The 22,599-nt window shown below is 40.9% G+C and overlaps 1 protein-coding gene across 1 annotated transcript; it reads left to right on the forward strand.

Moving 5' to 3' along the window:
- Positions 1-7,013: 7,013 nt before the first annotated feature.
- On the forward strand, positions 7,014-22,495 carry LOC131949332 (paired box protein Pax-3-B; the record flags this gene model as incomplete). The annotated part of the gene is given in 7 exon segments (XM_059311173.1): positions 7,014-7,340; positions 15,204-15,345; positions 16,367-16,553; positions 16,996-17,146; positions 20,509-20,693; positions 21,563-21,833; positions 22,377-22,495. Coding segments are annotated over 7 exon segments (1,080 nt in total), but the record flags the coding sequence as incomplete, so codon positions are not given.
- Positions 22,496-22,599: the final 104 nt, after the last annotated feature.

Below are 22,599 nucleotides of genomic sequence, written 5' to 3' on the forward strand. Positions count from 1 at the left end.
TAGAAGGATAGGACACATCAGGGGAGGCTACAACGACAAGACACATCAGGGGAGGCTACAAAGACAGGACACATCAGGGGAGGCTAGAGGACAGGACACATCAGGGGAGGCTAGAACGACAAGACACGTCAGGAGAGGCTAGAAGGACAAGACACATCAGGGGAGGCAACAACGAAAAGATACATCAGGGGAGGCTACAAAGACAAGACACACCAGGGGAGGCAAGAGGCTGAACACTAGACAGAGATGTTTAACCCAGTTATCTCCTATCATCTCCATAGCCTGAGCCTGCTGAGGTCCTTATCATTAGAAGGTAAGTCTTGTAATCACATGCTGCCACTGGCAAATGTAGGCATAATGGGACCCACTAACTCACTGTATAGGTACCCACTAACTGCTTGAACAAATGTAAAGGTACCCACTAACTCAATGTATAGGTACCCACTAAGTTCTTGAACAAATTTATAGGTACCCACTAACTCCTTGAACAAATGTATAGGTACCCACTAACTCACTGACCAAATGTACATGTACCCACTAACTCCTAGACCAAATGTATAGGTACCCACTAACTCACTGACCAAATGTACATGTACCCACTAACTCCTAGACCAAATGTATAGGTACCCACTAACTCACTGATCAAATGTAAGGTATCCACTAACTCCTTGAACAAATGTAAAGGTACCCACTAACACAATGTATAGGTACCCACTAAGTTCTTGAACAAATTTACAGGTACCCACTAATTCCTTGAACAAATGTACAGGTACCCACTAACTCACTGACCAAATGTACAGGTACCCACTAACTCACTGACCAAATGTACAGGTACCCACTAACTCAATGTATAGGTACCCACTAAGTTCTTGAACAAATGTATAGGTACCCACTAAGTTATTGAACAAAGGTATAGGTACCCACTAACTCCTTGAACAAATGAAAAGGTACCCACTAACTCACTGACCAAAAGTATAGGTACCCACTAACTCACTGACCAAAAGTACAGGTACCCATTAACTGACCAAATGTACGTGTACACACTTAATCACTGAACAAATGTTTAGGTACCCACAAACTCACTGACCAAAGGTACATGTACCTACTAATTCTTTGACTCCGATGTAAGTTTTTTAAAAATTACTATAGGCTACTCATCACTCAAACAGTAGATATGATAAAAATACAAACTAGCTATTGCTGGATCAAATGGCCGTCGAGGGTGGCCTGTTTCTGTTTGTCACGGTTGGCCCGTACAGGCGTTAGTGGCCCGGGTTGTAACTTCCGGTTTGGCAACCACTACAAGATATATATTCCTGTTATATCACCTGAACCCATTCCTGTAATATCAACTGAACCCTTTCCTGTAATATCACCTGAACCCATTCCTGTAATAACACCACCTTAAGAATTGTAACTGGTTTCTTTTTGTGTGTGATATAACTTGCGATATTATAAATGGGTTATTTTTCAAATAAAATTATTCCTATGGTCAAGATCAACTTGATTAATACACTGCATAGGGGATATTTTTGTTGAAATATGTTAATATCAGTCTTTGGGATCTTTAGAAGGGTTTACTGCTCGCGCGCGCATGTGTGTATGTGTGTGCATGTGTGTGTGTGTGTGTGACACCTTTAAATTGGTCAGGTCTATGACTTCGTGGTTCTATTTGTGATGTGTTGGGATTTATGTTTAGAATTGTACAACACTAATTCAGGACAGAATATCAGATAAATGATTTGCTTTAATTAATCATCATTAAAAACCCAGTACTAATTTTTAATCAGATTACTCCCATCTATAGTAATTTCTTAGAGTCAGTTTATATGTTTGGAAGTTTTACAATTTAACTTACATTTAACTTATATTCCAATAATGAGAAGAAGTGCATCTGGTCTTTTACACTGCTTCTCTGTTGTTTAAATAACTCTACTGTAAAATTTGTTTCATGTCGCAATATATTTATCAGTTGCAGGTTCTGTTGTTTTATTTAGCCCTCCTGTGCAGTGGCGTAGCGAGGGGGGGGGGTGCGGACCGCACCGGGTGACACCATTTAGGGGGGTGACACCAAGGCGAAAAATAGCAAAATATATACAGAACAATGATAATTCCACTTAACCAAGTGATTAATTTGAGTGTTAAATAGTCTTTTAAATGATGCAAATCGAAAGTTTGAGGGGGGGGGGGGGGGGGAGGAGGAGGGGTGCAAATCAAAAGTTTGTAAAGAGGGGTGGGGGGTGGTGCAAATCGAAATTGAAAGTTTGTCCCAGGGAAGGGTCGCTACGCCTCTGGGGGGTGACACCATTAAGTGCCCCACCGGGTGACACCCAACCTCGCTACGCCACTGCTCCTGTGGTTATAATCTGTCGGTTCAATTCTCAAAATATCTAAAAAAAAATCCTTGAAAATCTAGTGAAAGGCACTAAATGAATGATATTCGATAACAAGAATATTAAGTAGTGCATTTATGTAATGACTTCAAGTTTTCAATAATTGATTTTATTTGTAATTTCCTGCCCGTATTTTTGTGTCCATGTTTACGTATGAAACATAAATTGAACTTAACAAAGTAGGGCTAGCTTCAAGCCTAAAAAATATGGCGCAAAATCTAGAATATATTCTGAAATTTACATTCACACACACTTATATAATTACACCCACACACACACACACACACACACACACACATATATATATATATATATATATATATATATATATATACATTTAGAAAAATTAAATGTAGAACATGATTAATATGAAACATTATTTCAACCATAAATTTTATGAACAATAACTCAATAACTTAAATAATATTGTAAACAATTATCTCATACCATTATTTTATCCTCAAGTTTGCATTCATTTTCCTTAAAACATATTTCAAACCCTAGTTTTGTTAACAATTTTGTTAAAAACAACAAGCAAATGGTTGAAACATTTAGTCACAGTTAAATCGTGCTTTCGAGTTTAATCTGCCGCCGTTACCCCACTCCTTCTTTAAACCTTGCAAGTGTCTTTAGATCTTCAAGCAGGAGTTGCTTCAGTTCAAACTAGATCTTACTAGAAAAGTTGGCTCTATTTAAACCACGCTTATGGAAATCTTCTAATTCTTTTAAAATTGATATAACAAAATCATTTCCCATTCTCCTACAGGGTTTATAATTTTTAGCGCAATTTCCATTCTGGAGAATTGCGTTTATTAACCCGTCATTTCTGGATGTATGAATGAATAGATGGATGGATGTGTGTCCGCAGCTTTAAGTCGTATCTCCTCCTCAACGAAGCAATATCGATGACTAGTTCCAAAAGCAATTATGTTAAGCAAGTTACGAGGATGAGCATAGGCTATAAAAATTCCGGGTTTCTTTCATGTATTTCCCGGAAAAGCCAAAAAAAACGATAAAAAATGCAGTTTTTTGCCCATATCTCGGCAACCAGACCACTTAGCGACTTGAAACATGTACCAATCGATTCATGCTATAATTTAGAACAATATTGCCGAAGAAAGTTTTCAAAAATATCCTCTCGTTCGGGCACAAATTTTAAAATTACATAAACACCTACAAACCGATCGTTCTTCTAGCTTGAACGCACCCCAGCATTATACGTCAGAGCTATTTTTAGATAACATAAGGAAATTGCGCATAAATGTCACTAGACTTTTTTAATTAACTTGTTTTTACAATATCTTCGACTTTTTGCGTCCAAACATTAAGTTTTCCTTCATAAAATATCAGCATCGATGGATCAATTCAAGCAAAATGAGCGCGCACCTAACGTGTAATTAAATGATGACCATCGTCTACACCCAGCTAGGCTGTGTTAACGACCGATGTGGGCACATCATATTTTCATAACCACGCACCAGCTATTGTTCTAATTCCTAGCAAACCCCTCCCCCTCTGTTAAATGATATCTTACCGCAAGGCCCTCTTACCTTAGTTCTTTCAAAAGTTTGTAATTAAACCCACGTGATTCCCGCCGTCACGCTGGCTGTGTGCGTGACTTAAGGCTTGAAATTAGCATACAAATTGTCCGGCTGGGTAGGCCGACTGCGGGCATTAGCATATGGCACTAGGTACGGTTGGTGCTTCAATCAGACCATTACACACAAATTATATGCTCGGACACAGGCGCTGGGCCCAGCAAGCAGAGATACAGGTGGCTTTCTGGCAGGTATCACCATCTAGGCCCGGGGGGTGGGGCAAGTGGCTGGGGGCACCTAATGTCTTGTGATGAAGGCTTTATACTTATTTTATGTTTATTATTTACTTTAGATCCTGTAAAAATAAAATACTACGTCGATGATTAAGTCCTTAAAACAATTTTTTTTTCAATAATTTTTAGTCGACGCCTCTGATCTTGGAAAGTTAGCTTAATGTAATGTAGACTCTATTTCGCTTGAAACTATCACCCATCACTTGGATTACGCCCCTTCACGTATTTAACATCCAATGTAAACCCCAGCTTGTCTAAGCCATTGATCGAGTGGTCTCCCCTTTCGTTAAAGGTTCCAGTCATCCTTAAATCTATTTCTAATAATTTATCATCGAATAGAAATTGTAAACAGTGTTTCTTCCAGACAACATTTTCCGGGGGGGGGGGGGGGGTGGGGGCGGACACTGGTAGAAGTAAATGTTTTCTATTAAATTCCATTTCGTTCGGGGGTGGGGGTGGGGGGGGGTACTGAGCTACCTGGAAGAAACTCTGATTGTAACATTCGTACATTGTCGACGGAGATGCACTGTTCTGGAATGCGTGAAAAGAATCTCTCCATTACAAATATTTGACAATTTAATTACAAACCAGAAAACCGGCAGACAATTATCGGACCTAAAGCAGGCTTATAGTTTTATGTTTTCTCACAGTCTGTAGTAGAGTGACTTACATGGATGGGATGATGTAGTGACTTACATGAATGGGATGATGTAGTGACTTACATGGATGGGATGATGTAGTGACTTACATGGATGGGATGATGTAGTGGCTTACATGAATGGGATGATGTAGTGACTTACATGGATGGGATGATGTAGTGACTTACATGGATGGGTTGATGTAGTGACTTACATGGATGGGATGATGTAGTGACTTACATGGATGGGATGATGTAGTGGCTTACATGAATGGGATGATGTAGTGACTTACATGGATGGGATGATGTAGTGACTTACATGAACGGGATGATGTAGTGAATTATAGATCATCCGACCAATCTATTTTGATATACACATATGTATATATATATATATATATATATATATATATATATATATATATATATATATATATATATATATACATGTGTGTATATATACATATAAATATATATGCACACGCATATATAAATACACACATATATGTATATATATCAGTGGCGTAGCGAGGTCGGGTGTCACCCGGTGCGGCACTCAATGGTGTCACCCCCAGAGGCGTAGTGACCTTTTCCGGGGACAAACTTTCAAATTTTCGATTTTCACCCCCCCCCCCCCCATCAAACTTTCGATTTGCACCCCCGCCCTCAAACTTTTGATTTGCGCCCCCCCCCCCCTCTCAACTTTTTCTCTATATATATTTTTTGCCTTGGTATCACCCCCCCCCCCCCCCCGCCTAAATGGTGTCACCCGGTGTTTAAATGTGTGTCTGGTTGCGTATGCTTGTATGTCTAAAGTGTAAAAAGGATTTTGATTAAGCGTTAATGTCATGTGTTAATTTTAAATGTTCTAGAGTCTGTCTACATATTCTATTGTCTGTCTAAATGTCTGTCTAGATGTTCCTAGCTGTTTCTAGATATTCGTATATTCGTAAATAGTGGACAAAACAGACGTCATTTTAAATAGTGGACAAAACAGACGTCATTTTAAATAGTGGACAGAACAGACTTCATTTTAAATAGTGGACAGAACAGACGTCATTTTAAATAGTCGACAGAACAGACGTCATTTTAAATAGTGGACAGAACAGACGTCATTTTAAAAAGTGGACAGAACAGACGTCATTTTAAATAGTGGACAGAACAGACGTCATTTTAAATAGTGGACAGAGCAGACGTCATTTTAAATAGTGGAAAGAACAAAAGTCATTTTAAATAGTGGACAAAACAGACGTCATTTTAAATAGTGGACAGAACAGACGTCATTTTAAATAGTGGACAAAACAGACGTCATTTTAAATAGTGGACAGAACAGACGTCATTTTAAATAGTGGACAGAACAGACGTCATTTTAAATAGTGGACAGAACAGACGTCATTTTAAATAGTGGACAAAACAGACGTCATTTAAAATAGAGGACAGAACAGACGTCATTTTAAATAGTGGACAAAACAGACGTCATTTTAAATAGTGGAAAGAACAGACGTCATTTTAAATAGTGGACAGAACAGACGTCATTTTAAATAGTGGACAGAACAGACGTCATTTTAAATAGTGGACAGAACAGACGTCATTTTAAATAGTGGACAGAACAGACGTCATTTTAAATAGTGGACAGAACAGACGTCATTTTAAATAGTGGACAGAACAGACGTCATTTTAAATAGTCGACAGAACAGACGTCATTTTAAATAGTGGACAAACAGACGTCATTTTAAATAGTGGACAGAACAGACGTTATTTTAAATAGTGGACAGAACAGACGTCATTTTAAATAGTGGACAGACTAGCTCATCTCCTCGACTGCTAGGAATCGATTATAAAAACTGGACACACATATTAGCCCAAGTTGAAATCGTACACCGATAAGCGATTAGCGCCACATTTCATCAACTCAGCGTGAGGGGTCTACCTGTCCCCCACACCCCCAGCCGTGGCCTGCCTACGTCTGACAGCCTGCTGGCCATTCCGCGGCGTCTTCATTAATTAGCAGAACAATGACCGCCCTTCTTACAGCCCAAACCACACCTTCGCTTACTTCCCCTGCAGAACGTGTCATATCAGGGCGGATAACTGCCATTAGCCAGGTATAAAAGGGCAGATAACCCAAAACTTTCACCGTGTTTACTTTCATGTTCCCATAACCCAATCAGTTCACTCCAGCAATTTGTCCCTACACGGAATATTTAGCCAGTGGAGGTCCAGCGTGAAGCCATCAAACCAAATCTGTACTTCTTGAATGTTCGCTAGACAATCTGTAGCGACCCAAAGACGCCGGAAGGGGTTTACTAAATCCGCAGAAAGTATCGTTAAACAAAATATTTAGGATATTTTCTTATTGAACTATCGCCATTCTACCATGGTGTTGAAAAGTGAACTAGAACATTTCTGTTAGAACATTTGTAGCAGTAAGAACATTTTGTGAAGCTGGTGAGCATGGAACAAGAAGCGCTAATGAAAGGTAACACTGACACCACTGTTGTCTAGACTGATGTTAAAATAAGTTAACGCTTTCTTTAGACAACTGACCGTTTAACTATTTAACACACCAATTATTTGTTAACGGTTATCATCATCATATGTCCCCGTTCGTGCCCAAGACACATGTAGCAGTTTATCTGCAAATAGAGTTCATCTGTTTCTATGTTCATCCTTAAAATAAGAGTTCATCTGTTTCTATGTTCATTCTTAAAATAAGAGTTCATCTGTTTCTGTGTTCATCCTTAAAAGTAGAGTTCATCTGTTTCTATGTTCATCCTTAAAATAAGAGTTCATCTGTTTCTATGTTCAGAGTTCATCTGTTTCTATGTTCATCCTTAAAACAATAGTTCATCTGTTTCTATGTTCAGAGTTCATTTGTTTCTATGTTCAGAGTTCATCTGTTTCTATGTTCATCCTTAAAACAATAGTTCATCTGTTTCTATGTTCAGAGTTCATTTGTTTCTATGTTCAGAGTTCATCTGTTTCTATGTTCATCCTTAAAAGTAGAGTTCATCTGTTTCTATGTTTATCTGCAAGTAGAGTTCGTCGGTTTCTTTGTTCAAATGCATGTAGAGTTCATCCGTTTCTTTATTCATCTGAAAGTAGAGTTCATCTTTTTCTATGACTTGTGCAAATGAGGGGATAGAATGTTCGGCACAACGCCCAGCTCCAATTTTTGTTTTCTTTAACTTAAGTAACGTATCCATCAGAGCTGGGTGGACACAGGGTTGTCTTACAGACACAAGTCCAAACCGGGATCCGAACTCGAGACCTTCGGGCTAGCAGTCCTAGCTGTCACCTAACGGCCAATCGTTAACTTCCAGCTCTAAATTGTTAACACTTGCCACTAAACAGTTAACACTCTATAATAACCTTTTAACACTAAGCAGTTTGCAGTTAAAATTATAATTTTAACTCTATAAACAAAAGAAATTATTTTAGCAACAACGCCGATATAGTAATTTAGTATTGAATTTGTTTTTACATTTAGAATTGAATCCTCTTCTTAGATACTGTACATATACATTTACCGTAAGCCTGGGATGTTCCAGCGTTAGCCCTGGGTTGGTCCACACAACTCATGATTGTTATGTTGTTATACAACTATGGTCGATGTAGCTATACTAGACACTGGATGATGTCGCTTGACAAAAACCCAGATAGTAAAATAGAAGTGTATTATATTTTCATTCAAGAGGATTTCAAAAGTACAATGTGTAATCAAAATAACTTGTTTTCCTTCAGCGATTCGCTAAGCCCCCCCTCCACTCAACCCCTCCACACAACCCCATTACTAGAGGTGCGACAGATTCAGTACTGTTTTATTCATTGCTTTTAGTGCGTTTATTTCTATAGCTATTAAAATCATTTTTTAATTTAAAAGTCACCTCAATTAAGTTGGTAATGAAAATAAATAACTTTTTAGCGCATAATAATTTTTTTAGCCGTTTAATATCTATAGTACTGTTCTAATAGGAACGCTTATTGATATGTTTATAATTGGATACATTATTTCGTGTCGTAACTAGATCACCAGCTCAAAAGCTGATGGTAAATCTTGATACTTACACAACACTGTTGTAAGATACACGTCAATCGACAGATAATCTTGAGACTTACAAAACACTCTGTAGAAAGATACACGTCAATTGACAGATAATCTCGAGACTTACACAACACTCTGTAGAAAGATACATGTCAATTGACAGATAATCTTGATACTTACAAAACACTCTGTAGAAAGATACATGTCAATTGACAGATAATCTCGAGACTTACACGGCAACCATATTAGCGCTCACACAATATTTAACAATACACGTAAGACGTGCATTATTTAGCTAGGACTATTTAGGGTTTCCGTTCGTTTTGTTAAGTTACATGCTGTTTATTGGCAATCGACGAAATCCGAGGCAACCGTTAAAAATTCTACAAAAACCAAAACAGGCGATAGCCGAGGCGACGAAAACATTTATTTAGTTGTGTTCGCTGTATTAGAAATAGTTGCGTCTCTTGAAGTAGTATCCAAATTTTGTCCCCTCAATAGAGGTTTCAAATTTATGGACAGCAAACTGTTTTCTAGAAAAAAATTAAACAGTATATTTAAAGCAACATTTTCCAATCTTTTAACTTCACTTACTAAACTTTTCCTACGTGACTCATTCAAATATATAACAAATCCATTGAGATACAAAGTGGGAACAAATGTAATAAGAAATAATCCAGATATAAAATGAAGTATTTAAAAAATACATTTTTTATACAAGTTCAGACTGAATTACACTCATACATAATGACAGGGAACTTGTCATATTCTTGAGAATTTATCTCAGTCTCTGGGGAATAATCCCAAATTTCTAATGTGTTTTCTTAACCACTAAGGAACAGCCCGGATCTCAATGAATTATCCAAATCCCTGATGAATTATCCAAATCTCTGATGAATTATCCAAATCTCTGATGAATTATCCAAATCTTTGATGAATTATCCAAATCTCTGATGAATTATCCAAATCTTTGATGAATTATCCAAATCTTTGATGAATTATCCAAATCTCTGATGAATTATCCAAATCTTTGATGAATTATCCAAATCTCTGATGAATTATCCAAATCCCTGATGAATTATCTGATGAATTATCCAAATCTTTGATGAATTATCCAAATCTCTGATGAATTATCCAAATCTTTGATGAATTATCCAAATCTTTGATGAATTATCCAAATCTCTGATGAATTATTCTAATCTCTGATGCACTGGTCTTATCTTTAGCGAACTACTGATGAATTATCTAACCATCTGACATTCAGAAATGTTTATTTTTGATTCCTCTACCTGAAATATTCAGGTGTCTACATGTGTTACTGATTGTATTCTCCATCTATATGTAATACTAGACTTACCCGGTCATCCCTTGGATAACTGTGGGTTTCGGGGTTCATCCATAAATGACATCACGTCACAGGTGACCTTTTAAAAGTTCTATTAATTTTAATGACACCGACTTTAAAATTTAGCCTTCATACTTCAAAGCAAATTTTAAAATGATTTTCTGGCATATCTAGCCCTGGGCACCTATAGCATGTTTAAATAACGCGAAAACCCACTATTTTGCTAGTGGTAATTGTGGCCTAAAAATGATCGGAAGTCATACGTCCGGTCCGGACGCCATATTGTTGTTAGCAGCCGACCACGCCTCTAAGTTAGCGAGTAATCCTACTATATCTAGATCTAGAACCTAGATAGATAAATCCCATGTATTATCGAATTAGATGATCATTGACGCTAAACAAATATTTATATAAAATAATTAAGGCCTGAAATAGATTCTAGATCTAGAATTTACGTTAAGTCTAGTGATCTAGATTCATAAATTAACTTTTTCGTCCTTCGACAGCTGATCTGTAGATGTAAAAAATTTTATTGTAAAACTAAATGAAAAAGACAGTTGAAAATTGATATACGTGTTGGAACGTAATAAATACAGCAAACGGACGCATTGTTAAAGTTATAGCCGACAGAAAATTAGCTTTAGAACGCGTTAAACTTTTGAATGGGCCACAAAGTCTGTGATGGAAGCCTCCATTTATTGTATTAAAAAGTAAACAAATCATGTGACGTCACTATTCCCACAAAGTAAAGTTAATGTTTTAAACTTTTAAAATTAATGTGATTAATCTACCTATGAATAAATCAATAAATTAATTAACGTCTTTAAATAAATTTGTGATTAACAGTATGTCTGAAAACAAAAATTGTTCTCTACCTACATACTATTTTACAGCTCCCCACATAGAGCAGATTCTCTCCAGTAGTCAATCAGACAAACAAAAAAAAACCAAACAAATAAATATTCAAACATGTAAACAAACTTGAGTTTTAGTAGTATAGAGATGTGTATAATGTTTCTGTTATATGATGGTGTACAGCCTCTTGTAGGACTCGTGCACAGATTTTATAACACTTCTTCGCTCTTCATTGTAATGTTGGACGGGATTTTGGACGGGATTTCCTCAAACACAACCAAGTATAACGTGCAACATGTTATGAGTCAAATGACCCGTTGACTCTGATTTCATCCTGCTTTTAATTTTTAGATTTGCTACCTTTATGCATCCAAGAACAAAGTACAGTTGTCTCTCCTAAATGGGTGTTGTCTCCAGCTATCGAGCCTGCTGGGTTCGAACTCGGGACTTTTCGATTAAGCAGCATGAGCTATACCGGCCCGACCGATCCTTTATAACACTGAACTATGACATTTGACCATACCATCCAAGATAACGATCCCTGTAGTTTATAACACATCCACGAATATCGTTCCACGCCGACAGGACGGTAAACTTTTATCGACATTTTTATACACGGTTTAATACTTAAGTATCAGTGTTATAATACTTGCAAATGCGGAGAAATTGCCTTTAAAGCTATATTTCTATTTATTTTATATATTTCGATATTTTAAACTGAAAGTTTGATTGACTATGTTACCATGCCAGTAAACATGCTACTGATGTTTGTTGAATTGTTCTTGTTGTGATGCGACTGGTCCATATCACCATGCCAACCAACATGCTACTGATGTTTGTTGAATTGTTCTTGTTGTGGTGCGACTGGTCCTTATCACCATGCCAACCAACATGCTACTGATGTTTGTTGAATTGTTCTTGTTGTGGTGCGACTGGTCCTTATCACCATGCCAACCAACATGCTACTGATGTTTGTTGAATTGTTCTTGTTGTGGTGCGACTGGTCCATATCACCATGCCAACCAACCTGCTACTGATGTTTGTTGAATTGTTCTTGTTGTGGTGCGATTGGTCCATATCACCATGACAACCAACATGCTACTGATGTTGAATTGTTCTTGTTGTGGTGCGACTGGTCCATATCACCATGACAACCAACATGCTACTGATGTTGAATTGTTCTTATTGTGATGCGACTGGTCCATATCACCATGACAACCAACATGCTACTGATGTTTGTTGAATTGTTCTTGTTGTGGTGCGACTGGTCCATATCACCATGCCAACCAACATGCTACTGATGTTTGTTGAATTGTTCTTGTTGTGTGCGACTGGTCCTTATCACCATGCCAACCAACATGCTACTGATGTTTGTTGAATTGTTCTTGTTGTGGTGCGACTGGTCCTTATCACTATGCCAACCAACATGCTACTGATGTTGAATTGTTCTTGTTGTGGTGCGACTGGTCCTTATCACCATGCCAACCAACATGCTACTGATGTTTGTTGAATTGTTCTTGTTGTGGTGCGACTGGTCCTTATCACCATGCCAACCAACATGCTACTGATGTTTGTTGAATTGTTCTTGTTGTGGTGCGACTGGTCCTTATCACTATGCCAACCAACATGCTACTGATGTTGAATTGTTCTTGTTGTGGTGCGACTGGTCCATATCACCATGACAACCAACATGCTACTGATGTTTGTTGAATTGTTCTTGTTGTGGTGCGACTGGTCCTTATCACCATGACAACCAACATGCTACTGATGTTTGTTGAATTGTTCTTGTTGTGGTGCGACTGGTCCTTATCACCATGCCAACCAACATGCTACTGATGTTTGTTGAATTGTTCTTGTTGTGGTGCGACTGGTCCATATCACCATGACAACCAACATGCTACTGATGTTTGTTGAATTGTTCTTGTTGTGGTGCGACTGGTCCTTATCACCATGACAGCCAACATGCTACTGATGTTGAATTGTTCTTGTTGTTGTGCGACTGGTCCATATCACCATGACAACCAACATGCTACTGATGTTGAATTGTTCTTATTGTGATGCGACTGGTCCATATCACCATGCCAACCAACATGCTACTGATGTTTGTTGCATTGTTCTTGTTGTGGTGCGACTGGTCCATATCACCATGCCAACCAACATGCTACTGATGTTGAATTGTTCTTGTTGTTGTGCGACTGGTCCTTATCACCATGACAGCCAACATGCTACTGATGTTGAATTGTTCTTGTTGTTGTGCGACTGGTCCTTATCACCATGCCAACCAACATGCTACTGATGTTTGTTGAATTGTTCTTGTTATGGTGCGACTGGTCCATATCACCATGACAACCAACATGCTACTGATGTTTGTTGAATTGTTCTTGTTGTGGTGCGACTGGTCCTTATCACCATGACAACCAACATGCTACTGATGTTTGTTGAATTGTTCTTGTTGTTGTGCGACTGGTCCATATCACCATGACAACCAACATGCTACTGATGTTTGTTGAATTGTTCTTGTTATGGTGCGACTGGTCCATATCACCATGACAACCAACATGCTACTGATGTTTGTTGAATTGTTCTTGTTGTGGTGCGACTGGTCCTTATCACCATGACAACCAACATGCTACTGATGTTGAATTGTTCTTGTTGTGGTGCGACTGGTCCTTATCACCATGACAACCAACATGCTACTTATGTTGAATTGTTCTTGTTGTTGTGCGACTGGTCCTTATCACCATGACAACCAACATGCTACTGATGTTTGTTGAATTGTTCTTGTTGTTGTGCGACTGGTCCTTATCACCATGACAACCAACATGCCACTGATGTTTAATTGTTCTTGTTGTGGTGCGACTGGTCCTTATCACCATGACAACCAACATGCTACTGATGTTTGTTGAATTGTTCTTGTTGTGGTGCGACTGGTCCTTATCACCATGACAACCAACATGCTACTGATGTTGAATTGTTCTTGTTGTGGTGCGACTGGTCCTTATCACCATGACAACCAACATGCTACTTATGTTGAATTGTTCTTGTTGTTGTGCGACTGGTCCTTATCACCATGACAACCAACATGCTACTGATGTTTGTTGAATTGTTCTTGTTGTTGTGCGACTGGGCCTTATCACCATGACAACCAACATGCCACTGATGTTTAATTGTTCTTGTTGTGGTGCGACTGGTCCTTATCACCATGACAACCAACATGCTACTGATGTTTGTTGAATTGTTCTTGTTGTGGTGCGACTGGTCCTTATCACCATGACAACCAACATGCTACTGATGTTTGTTGAATTGTTCTTGTTGTGGTGCGACTGGTCCTTATCACCATGACAACCAACATGCTACTGATGTTTGTTGAATTGTTCTTGTTGTTGTGCGACTGGTCCTTATCACCATGACAACCAACATGCCACTGATGTTTAATTGTTCTTGTTGTGGTGCGACTGGTCCTTATCACCATGACAACCAACATGCTACTGATGTTTGTTGAATTGTTCTTGTTGTGGTGCGACTGGTCCTTATCACCATGACAACCAACATGCTACTGATGTTTGTTGAATTGTTCTTGTTGTGGTGCGACTGGTCCTTATCACCATGACAACCAACATGCTACTGATGTTTGTTGAATTGTTCTTGTTGTGGTGCGACTGGTCCTTATCACTATGCCAACCAACATGCTACTGATGTTTGTTGAATTGTTCTTGTTGTGGTGCGACTGGTCCATATCACCATGCCAACCAACATGCTACTGATGTTTGTTGAATTGTTCTTGTTGTTGTGCGACTGGTCCATATCACCATGACAACCAACATGCTACTGATGTTTGTTGAATTGTTCTTGTTGTGGTGCGACTGGTCCTTATCACCATGACAACCAACATGCCACTGATGTTTAATTGTTCTTGTTGTGGTGCGACTGGTCCTTATCACCATGACAACCAACATGCCACTGATGTTTGTTGAATTGTTCTTGTTGTGGTGCGACTGGTCCTTATCACCATGACAACCAACATGCCACTGATGTTTGTTTACCTGTTCTTGTTGTGCTCCTCTCTATGAAATACCACGTGCATGTTTCTATTGAAGGTCAAGGCCGAGTCAACCAATTGGGCGGCGTGTTTATCAATGGACGGCCCCTGCCCAATCACATTCGTCTCAAGATTGTCGAGCTCGCCTCACAGGGTGTTAGGCCGTGTGTCATTAGTAGACAGCTTCGTGTGTCTCATGGGTGAGTCGCAAATTGTAGTGTCTCGTGGGTGTGTCTCAAGCTTTGGTGTGTCTCATGGGTGAGTCTCAAACTTTGGTGTGTCTAATGGGTGTGTCTTAAACTTTGTCTCATGGGTGAGTCTAAAACTGTGGTGTGTCTCATGGGTGTGTCTCAACCTGTGGTGTGTCTCATGGGTGTGTCTCATGGGTGAGTCGCAAACTTTGGTGTCTCATACTTATGACAAAGCGAATCCACATTTCAAGCTAGACTTCTACTTGGGTGTGTCTCATGAGTCTCAAACTTTGGTGTGTCTCATGGGTGTGTCTCAAACTTTAGTGTCTCATACCTATGACACAGCGAGTCCACATTTCAAGCTAGACTTGTACTTAATTAATCTTTGTTCTAGGATGTCAAGTGTTAGTTTGTTGAAATTACTTTATCTTTGCTCACGTGTTAATGCCTTCTATTGTGGCGCCAAAATATTGGGTTGGTCATTACCCATATTCTAAACTCTAAACTGTAAGGTTAGGATTAGTACAGAATTAGTACAGAAGAAGAAAGTAGAAGAACACATTGAAATAATTTCCAAAGAAATTACCTAGTTCTCATCAACATATTTGAAGTCACCAAATTTGATATTTGCCACCCCCAATAGACTCAGGTGTGTTTGTTTCAGGTGCGTGTCCACCAAGTTTGATATTTGCCACCCCCAATAGACTCAGGTGTGTTTGTTTCAGGTGCGTGTCCACCAAATTTGATATTTGCCACCCCCAATAGACTCAGGTGTGTTTGTTCCAGGTGCGTGTCCACCAAATTTGATATTTGCCACCCCCAATAGACTCAGGTGTGTTTGTTCCAGGTGCGTGTCCACCAAATTTGATATTTGCCACCCCCAATAGACTCAGGTGTGTTTGTTCCAGGTGCGTGTCCACCAAATTTGATATTTGCCACCCCCAATAGACTCAGGTGTGTTTGTTCCAGGTGCGTGTCCACCAAATTTGATATTTGCCACCCCCAATAGACTCAGGTGTGTTTGTTTCAGGTGCGTGTCCAAGATCCTACAGAGGTACCAGGAAACCGGAAGTATCCGGCCAGGTGTGATAGGCGGAAGTAAGCCACGAGTCGCCACGCCAGAGGTCGAAGGTCGAATAGAGGACTACAAGAGGGACAACCCCGGGGTCTTCAGCTGGGAGATCCGGGACAAGCTGCTCAAGGTGGGGGAAAACCACGTGAGTACATCGGGAGTCACGTGGCAGCATCTGCACACGTCATCACTTCTTGTCACGTGGTCCATACCTTAATGTTGCATATGTTGTGTATATGTTTCGTTTCAATGGGAAAGTTTATTTTTTAGCACACAACGTGAAGATGGAAAGGAAAGTGGGCGGGGGGGGGTGTTGGTTACCGACCCTAACCCCTTGGTTGACCAGTTAAACCAACCACTACCTGTTAAACCAAAGTTCAACCACACTCAGTTAAACCAATGTTCAACAACTACCAGTTAAACCAATGTTCAACCACTCTCAGTTAAACCAATGTTCAACCACTCCCAGTTAAACTAATGTTCAACCACTTCCAGTTAAACCAATGTTCAACCACTACCAGTTAAACCAATGTCTAACCACTCCCTGTTAAACCAATGTTCAACCCCTACCCATCTGTTGACCACAGGACGGCGTGTGTGACCGGACCAGCGTGCCTACCGTGAGCTCCATATCACGTGTCCTGAGATCTCGCTGCCCACGAGACGAGACGGGAATCGACGTGAGCAGCCAAGATGATGACGTCAGAGGCGAGCACCTCGTTGACCCTGACAAAGAAGGTACTACATATGGTTTGTCTACACGACATTTTGTTTCATTGAACGACATTTTGTTTCACTAAACGACATTTTGTTTGTCTACACGACAATTTGTTTGTATATGCGACATTTTGTTTCAGTAAACGACATTTTGTTTCCCTAAATGACATTCTATTTCTTTAAACGACAACAAATTTTGTTTGTCTACACGACATTTTGTTTCACTACACGACATTCTGTTTGCCTATACGACAGCACGTTATAAAGGCGCTGAAATCAACCCATTTATCCGCCTAGTTTGTTTATCCTTCCGCGCGCGACGCTAGAACCGACTCCACGTGCAGTCAAAACTTGGAACAAAAGTGAAACGAATCAATCTGTCCAGAGCGCTGACCGCATTCCCCGCACCCAAAGCCCGTCCCCGGGCCAGCGGGGTAGCACCGAGTCACGAGCCCGCTAGCGCGATTAATACCACGATCTGAATGAGCGAGCTTGTCTATAAATTAGCTGCTTGTCATGGCTTCTAGTCTCCTCTCGAATGAGAAAAATAAAGTCAGTCAGTGTATTGTGTCTCATCGCCATATCTCCCACACAAAGCCATCAAACTGGCATTCATCTTCTCCTCTATACACCTCTCCCTACGAGGCCGACATTCTTCTCAGATCTCCGCCAATTGCAGCAAGCTATTTCTTTGTGGCCGGCCAACCCGGGTTCAAGTCCAACGCCTCCATAGCTAAATTATGAAGCGCGACGAATAAGCTCCACGCTTAGAGGGGCGCTTGTTTTGTTTTGCAAGACTCGACAGCGATCGTGCGCCCCCTGGGGTGTCTGCAGCGATCACGCGCCCCCTGATGTGCGGACTGGCTTTGAAACAGGAGACACCCAAGTGCCACTTTTTAACTTGGCCGTGCGGGATCGCTGATGGATTAGCCGTGGATTATCCGTGGATTATCCATACCACTCCAATCAGTTTAAAAAATTAAACTGATGGCTGTTTCAGCAGATAGAGTTATGAATGGCTCAAATTTGATTTCAAACATCAGAAAACATGGCGTTATGAATGGCTCAAGTTTGATTTCAAACATCAGAAAACATGGCGTTTTGAATGGCTCAAGTTTGATTTCAAACATCAGAAAACATGGCGTTTTGAATGGCTCAAGTTTGATTTCAAACATCAGAAAACATGGCGTTATAAATGGCTCAAGTTTGATTTCAAACATCAGAAAACATGGCGTTTTGAATGGCTCAAGTTTGATTTCAAACATCAGAAAACATGGCGTTATGAAGGACTCAAGTTTGATTTCAAACATCAGAAAACATGGCGTTATGAATGGCTCAAGTTTGATTTCAAACATCAGAAAACATGGCGTTATGAATGGCTCAAGTTTGATTTCAAACATCAGAAAACATGGCGTTATGAAGGACTCAAGTTTGATTTCAAACATCAGAAAACATGGCGTTATGAATGGCTCAAGTTTGATTTCAAACATCAGAAAACATGGCGTTATAAATGGCTCAAGTTTGCTTTCAAAGATCAGAAAACATGGCGTTATGAATGGCTCAAGTTTGATTTCAAACATCAGAAAACATGGCGTTATAAATGGCTCAAGTTTGATTTCAAACATCAGAAAACATGGCGTTTTGAATGGCTCAAGTTTGATTTCAAACATCAGAAAACATGGCGTTATGAAGGACTCAAGTTTGATTTCAAACATCAGAAAACATGGCGCTATAAATGGCTCAAGTTTGATTTCAAACATCAGAAAACATGGCGTTATAAATGTGTTAGATTTGATTTCAAACATCAGAAAACATGGCGTTATGAATGGCTCAAGTTTGATTTCAAACATCAGAAAACATGGCGTTATGAATGTGTTAAATTTGATTTCAAACATCAGAAAACATGGCGTTATGAATGGCTCAATTTTGATTTCAAACATCAGAAAAAATGGTGTTTTGTAGGACTTCAATTTGATTTAAAACATCAGAAAACAAAGTGGCCAGGCCACGCAACTGTGACGTAAGCGCGCCTGACGTGGGATGAATTCAAATCTCCAGACGGCAGGGGAGGCTACACATCAAAGATTGTCGTCTGGAGATGAAAGAATCCTCTCCCCGGGGGAGGTGTGACATACCATAATGAAGGAGGATCGGGTCAAAGGTTAGAAAAAAAAATCATCTCGTCAGCAAACTTCACAACAGTGAATTAAGGGGTCCAGATGAGTTTTGTTGTAAACAGTCAAGTGGAATTCAGTCTGTTTAAAATTGGTTGTAATAAGTCAAGTTGTGTTTAGGCGTTAACTGGATGTTTTTGGGGAAAATTTTAAATAAACGTTCAAATGAGCTTTAAATAGACTAATAAAGCATCTAATATTATACTAGAGTAAGGTATAGAGAGGCAAATGATGGGCATAATCAGGGGTAAAACGTAAACAAATTTCATACACGGTTGATGGATCTGTGGCATACTTTGTTGGGCGATTAAGTTGAACTCCGTCTATACCAGGGGTCTCCAAACTACGTTTTTGTATGCATTTATGACTTAATGTTTCTTTATTTAGGCTGACTGTATATTTACTTATAACGGTATCTGTCTCAGTGTGACTCAATGTTTGACCTTTACTCCCCAGACCTCTCTGAATGTGACTCTCTACTCCCCAGACCTCTCTGAATGTGACTCTCTACTCCCCAGACCTATCTGAATGTGACTCTCTACTCCCCAGACCTATCTGTGACTCTCTACTCCCCAGACCTCTCTGAATGTGACTCTCTACTCCCCAGACCTCTCTGAATGTCACTCACTACTCCCCAGACCTATCTGAATGTGACTCTCTACTCCCCAGATCTGAATGTGACTCTCTACTCCCCAGACCTATCTGAATGTGACTCTCTACTCCCCAAATGTCTGAATGTGACTCTCTACTCCCCAGACCTATCTGAATGTGACTCTCTCCTCCCCAGATCTGAATGTGACTCTCTACTCCCCAGACCTCTCTGAATGTGACTCTCTACTCTCCAGACCTATCTGAATGTGACTCTCTACTCCCCAGACCTCTCTGAATGTGACTCTCTACTCCCCAGATCTCTCTGAATGTGACTCTCTCCTCCCCAGATCTGAATGTGACTCTCTACTCCCCAGACCTATCTGAATATGACTCTCTACTCCCCAGACCTATATGAATGTGACTCTCTACTCCCCAGACCTATCTGAATGTGACTCTCTACTCCCCAGACCTCTCTGAATGTGACTCTCTACTCCCCAGACCTATCTGAATGTGACTCTCTCCTCCCCAGATCTGAATGTGACTCTCTACTCCCCAGACCTATCTGAATGTGACTCTCTACTCCCCAGACCTATCTGAATGTGACTCTCTACTCCCCAGATCTCTCTGAATGTGACTCCGAGCCTGGCCTGGAGCTGAAAAGAAAACAAAGACGGAGCCGGACGTCATTCACTAGCGAGCAGCTGGAGGAGCTGGAGCGGGCATTTGAACGGACACACTACCCGGACATCTACACGAGGGAGGAGCTGGCACAGCGGACAAAGTTGACAGAGGCCCGCGTACAGGTAGTGTGGGGCTGTGGGGCTATAGTGTGGTGGTGTGGGGTTATAGTGTGTTTCATGAAAATATATGTACGTTTTGGCGAAAAAAATTGCAGCCCCCCCTCCCCCCGCCGTGTGAATCCCTTGACTGTTGACGCCCCCCCCCCCCCACCGGGAAAATGAATTACACCTTGAATGTTGATCCCCCCGGGTAAATAAATGACACCCTGACTGTCCCCCCCCCCGGGTAAATGAATGACACCTTGACTTCCCCCCCGGGTAAATGAATGACACCTTTACTGTTAATGCCCCCCCCGGGTAAATGAATGACACCTTGACTTCCCCCCCGGGTAAATGAATGACACCTTTACTGTTAATGCCCCCCCCCCGGGTAAATGAATGACACCTTGACTTCCCCCCCGGGTAAATGAATGACACCTTTACTGTTAATGCCCCCCCCCGGGTAAATGAATGACACCTTGACTTCCCCCCCGGGTAAATGAATGACACCTTTACTGTTAATGCCCCCCCCCGGGTAAATGAATGACACCTTTACTGTTAATGCCCCCCCCCGGGTAAATGAATGACACCCTGACTGTTGACGCCCCCCACCCCCCGCACCCCCCCCCGGGTAATTAAATGACACCCTGACTGCCCCCCCCCCCGGGTAAATGAATGACACCCTGACTGTTGATGCCCCCCACCCCCCGCACCCCCCCCCCCGGGTAATTAAATGACACCCTGACTGTCCCCCCCCCCCCCCCGGGTAAATGAATGACACCCTGACTGTTGATGCCCCCCACCCCCCGCACCCCCCGGGTAATTAAATGACACCCTGACTGTCCCCCCCCCCCCCGGGTAAATGAATGACACCCTGACTGCTGATGTTCCAGGTCTGGTTCAGCAACAGACGGGCCAGATGGCGTAAACAGGTGGGCAGCAACCAGCTGTCTGCCATCAACTCCTTCCTTCAGCTGCCACAGATGCCCCACCAGTCCGCCCCCTCCCACAACCTTCACCCCTCCAGCCAGTCCGTCCCCACCCCACACCACCAGGACCAGCTTCAGATGCCAGCCGTGCAGTCACAGGCGCAGCTCCAGCCACCGGCTCCAACTCCAGCTTTCATGTTCAATGACTCCAGTTACAACTTGTCGAACCCTTCAGGTAGGTGTCTTAATGAACCCTACAGGTAGGTGTCTTAATGAACCCTACAGGTAGGTGTCTTAATGAACCCTTCAGGTAGGTGTCTTAATGAACCCTTCAGGTAGGTGTCTTAATGAACCCTTCAGGTAGGTGTCTTCATGAACCCTTCAGGTAGGTGTCTTAATGAACCCTTCAGGTAGGTTTCTTAATGAACCCTTCAGGTAGGTGTCTTAATGAACCCTACAGGTAGGTGTCTTAATGAACCCTTAAGGTAGGTTTCTTAATAAACCCTAGAAGTAGATCTTAATGAACCCTTAAGGTAGGTGTCTTACTTCAGGTAGGTGTCTTAATGAACCCTACAAGTCGGTGTCTTACTACAGGTAGGTGTCTTAATAAATCCTACAAGTAGGTGTCTTAAAGAACCCTACAGGTGTTTTAATGAACCTTACAAGTAGGTCTTAATTCACTTTTTAGGTAGCTGTCTTAACGAACCCTACACGTAGGTGTCTTAACTAACCTCATCCTAGACCCGAAATGACCCCATTTATTCCACTCTTCCAACAGATACCTTCTGGCAGCATCGCTCCCAACTGACGTCACTTCACCAAGCTTTTACCCCCACCTTCAAACCGGAAGTGGCGTATAACGGTTTTATGGATTCCTACCTGACCCACGCCGCCCAGGTAACTAGCTAGCATGTAGCATGGTATAACCCAAATTTAAAACAAGCAATAGTTCTTAGCGTTTCCAAATATTTTGTGTAGGTCATTTAGTCTTCTGCCACAAC

The sequence above is a fragment of the Physella acuta genome, unplaced genomic scaffold (assembly GCF_028476545.2).
Source record: "Physella acuta isolate Inbredline_101_S28 unplaced genomic scaffold, ASM2847654v3 ptg000689l, whole genome shotgun sequence".
NCBI classification, from domain to species: domain Eukaryota; kingdom Metazoa; phylum Mollusca; class Gastropoda; family Physidae; genus Physella; species Physella acuta.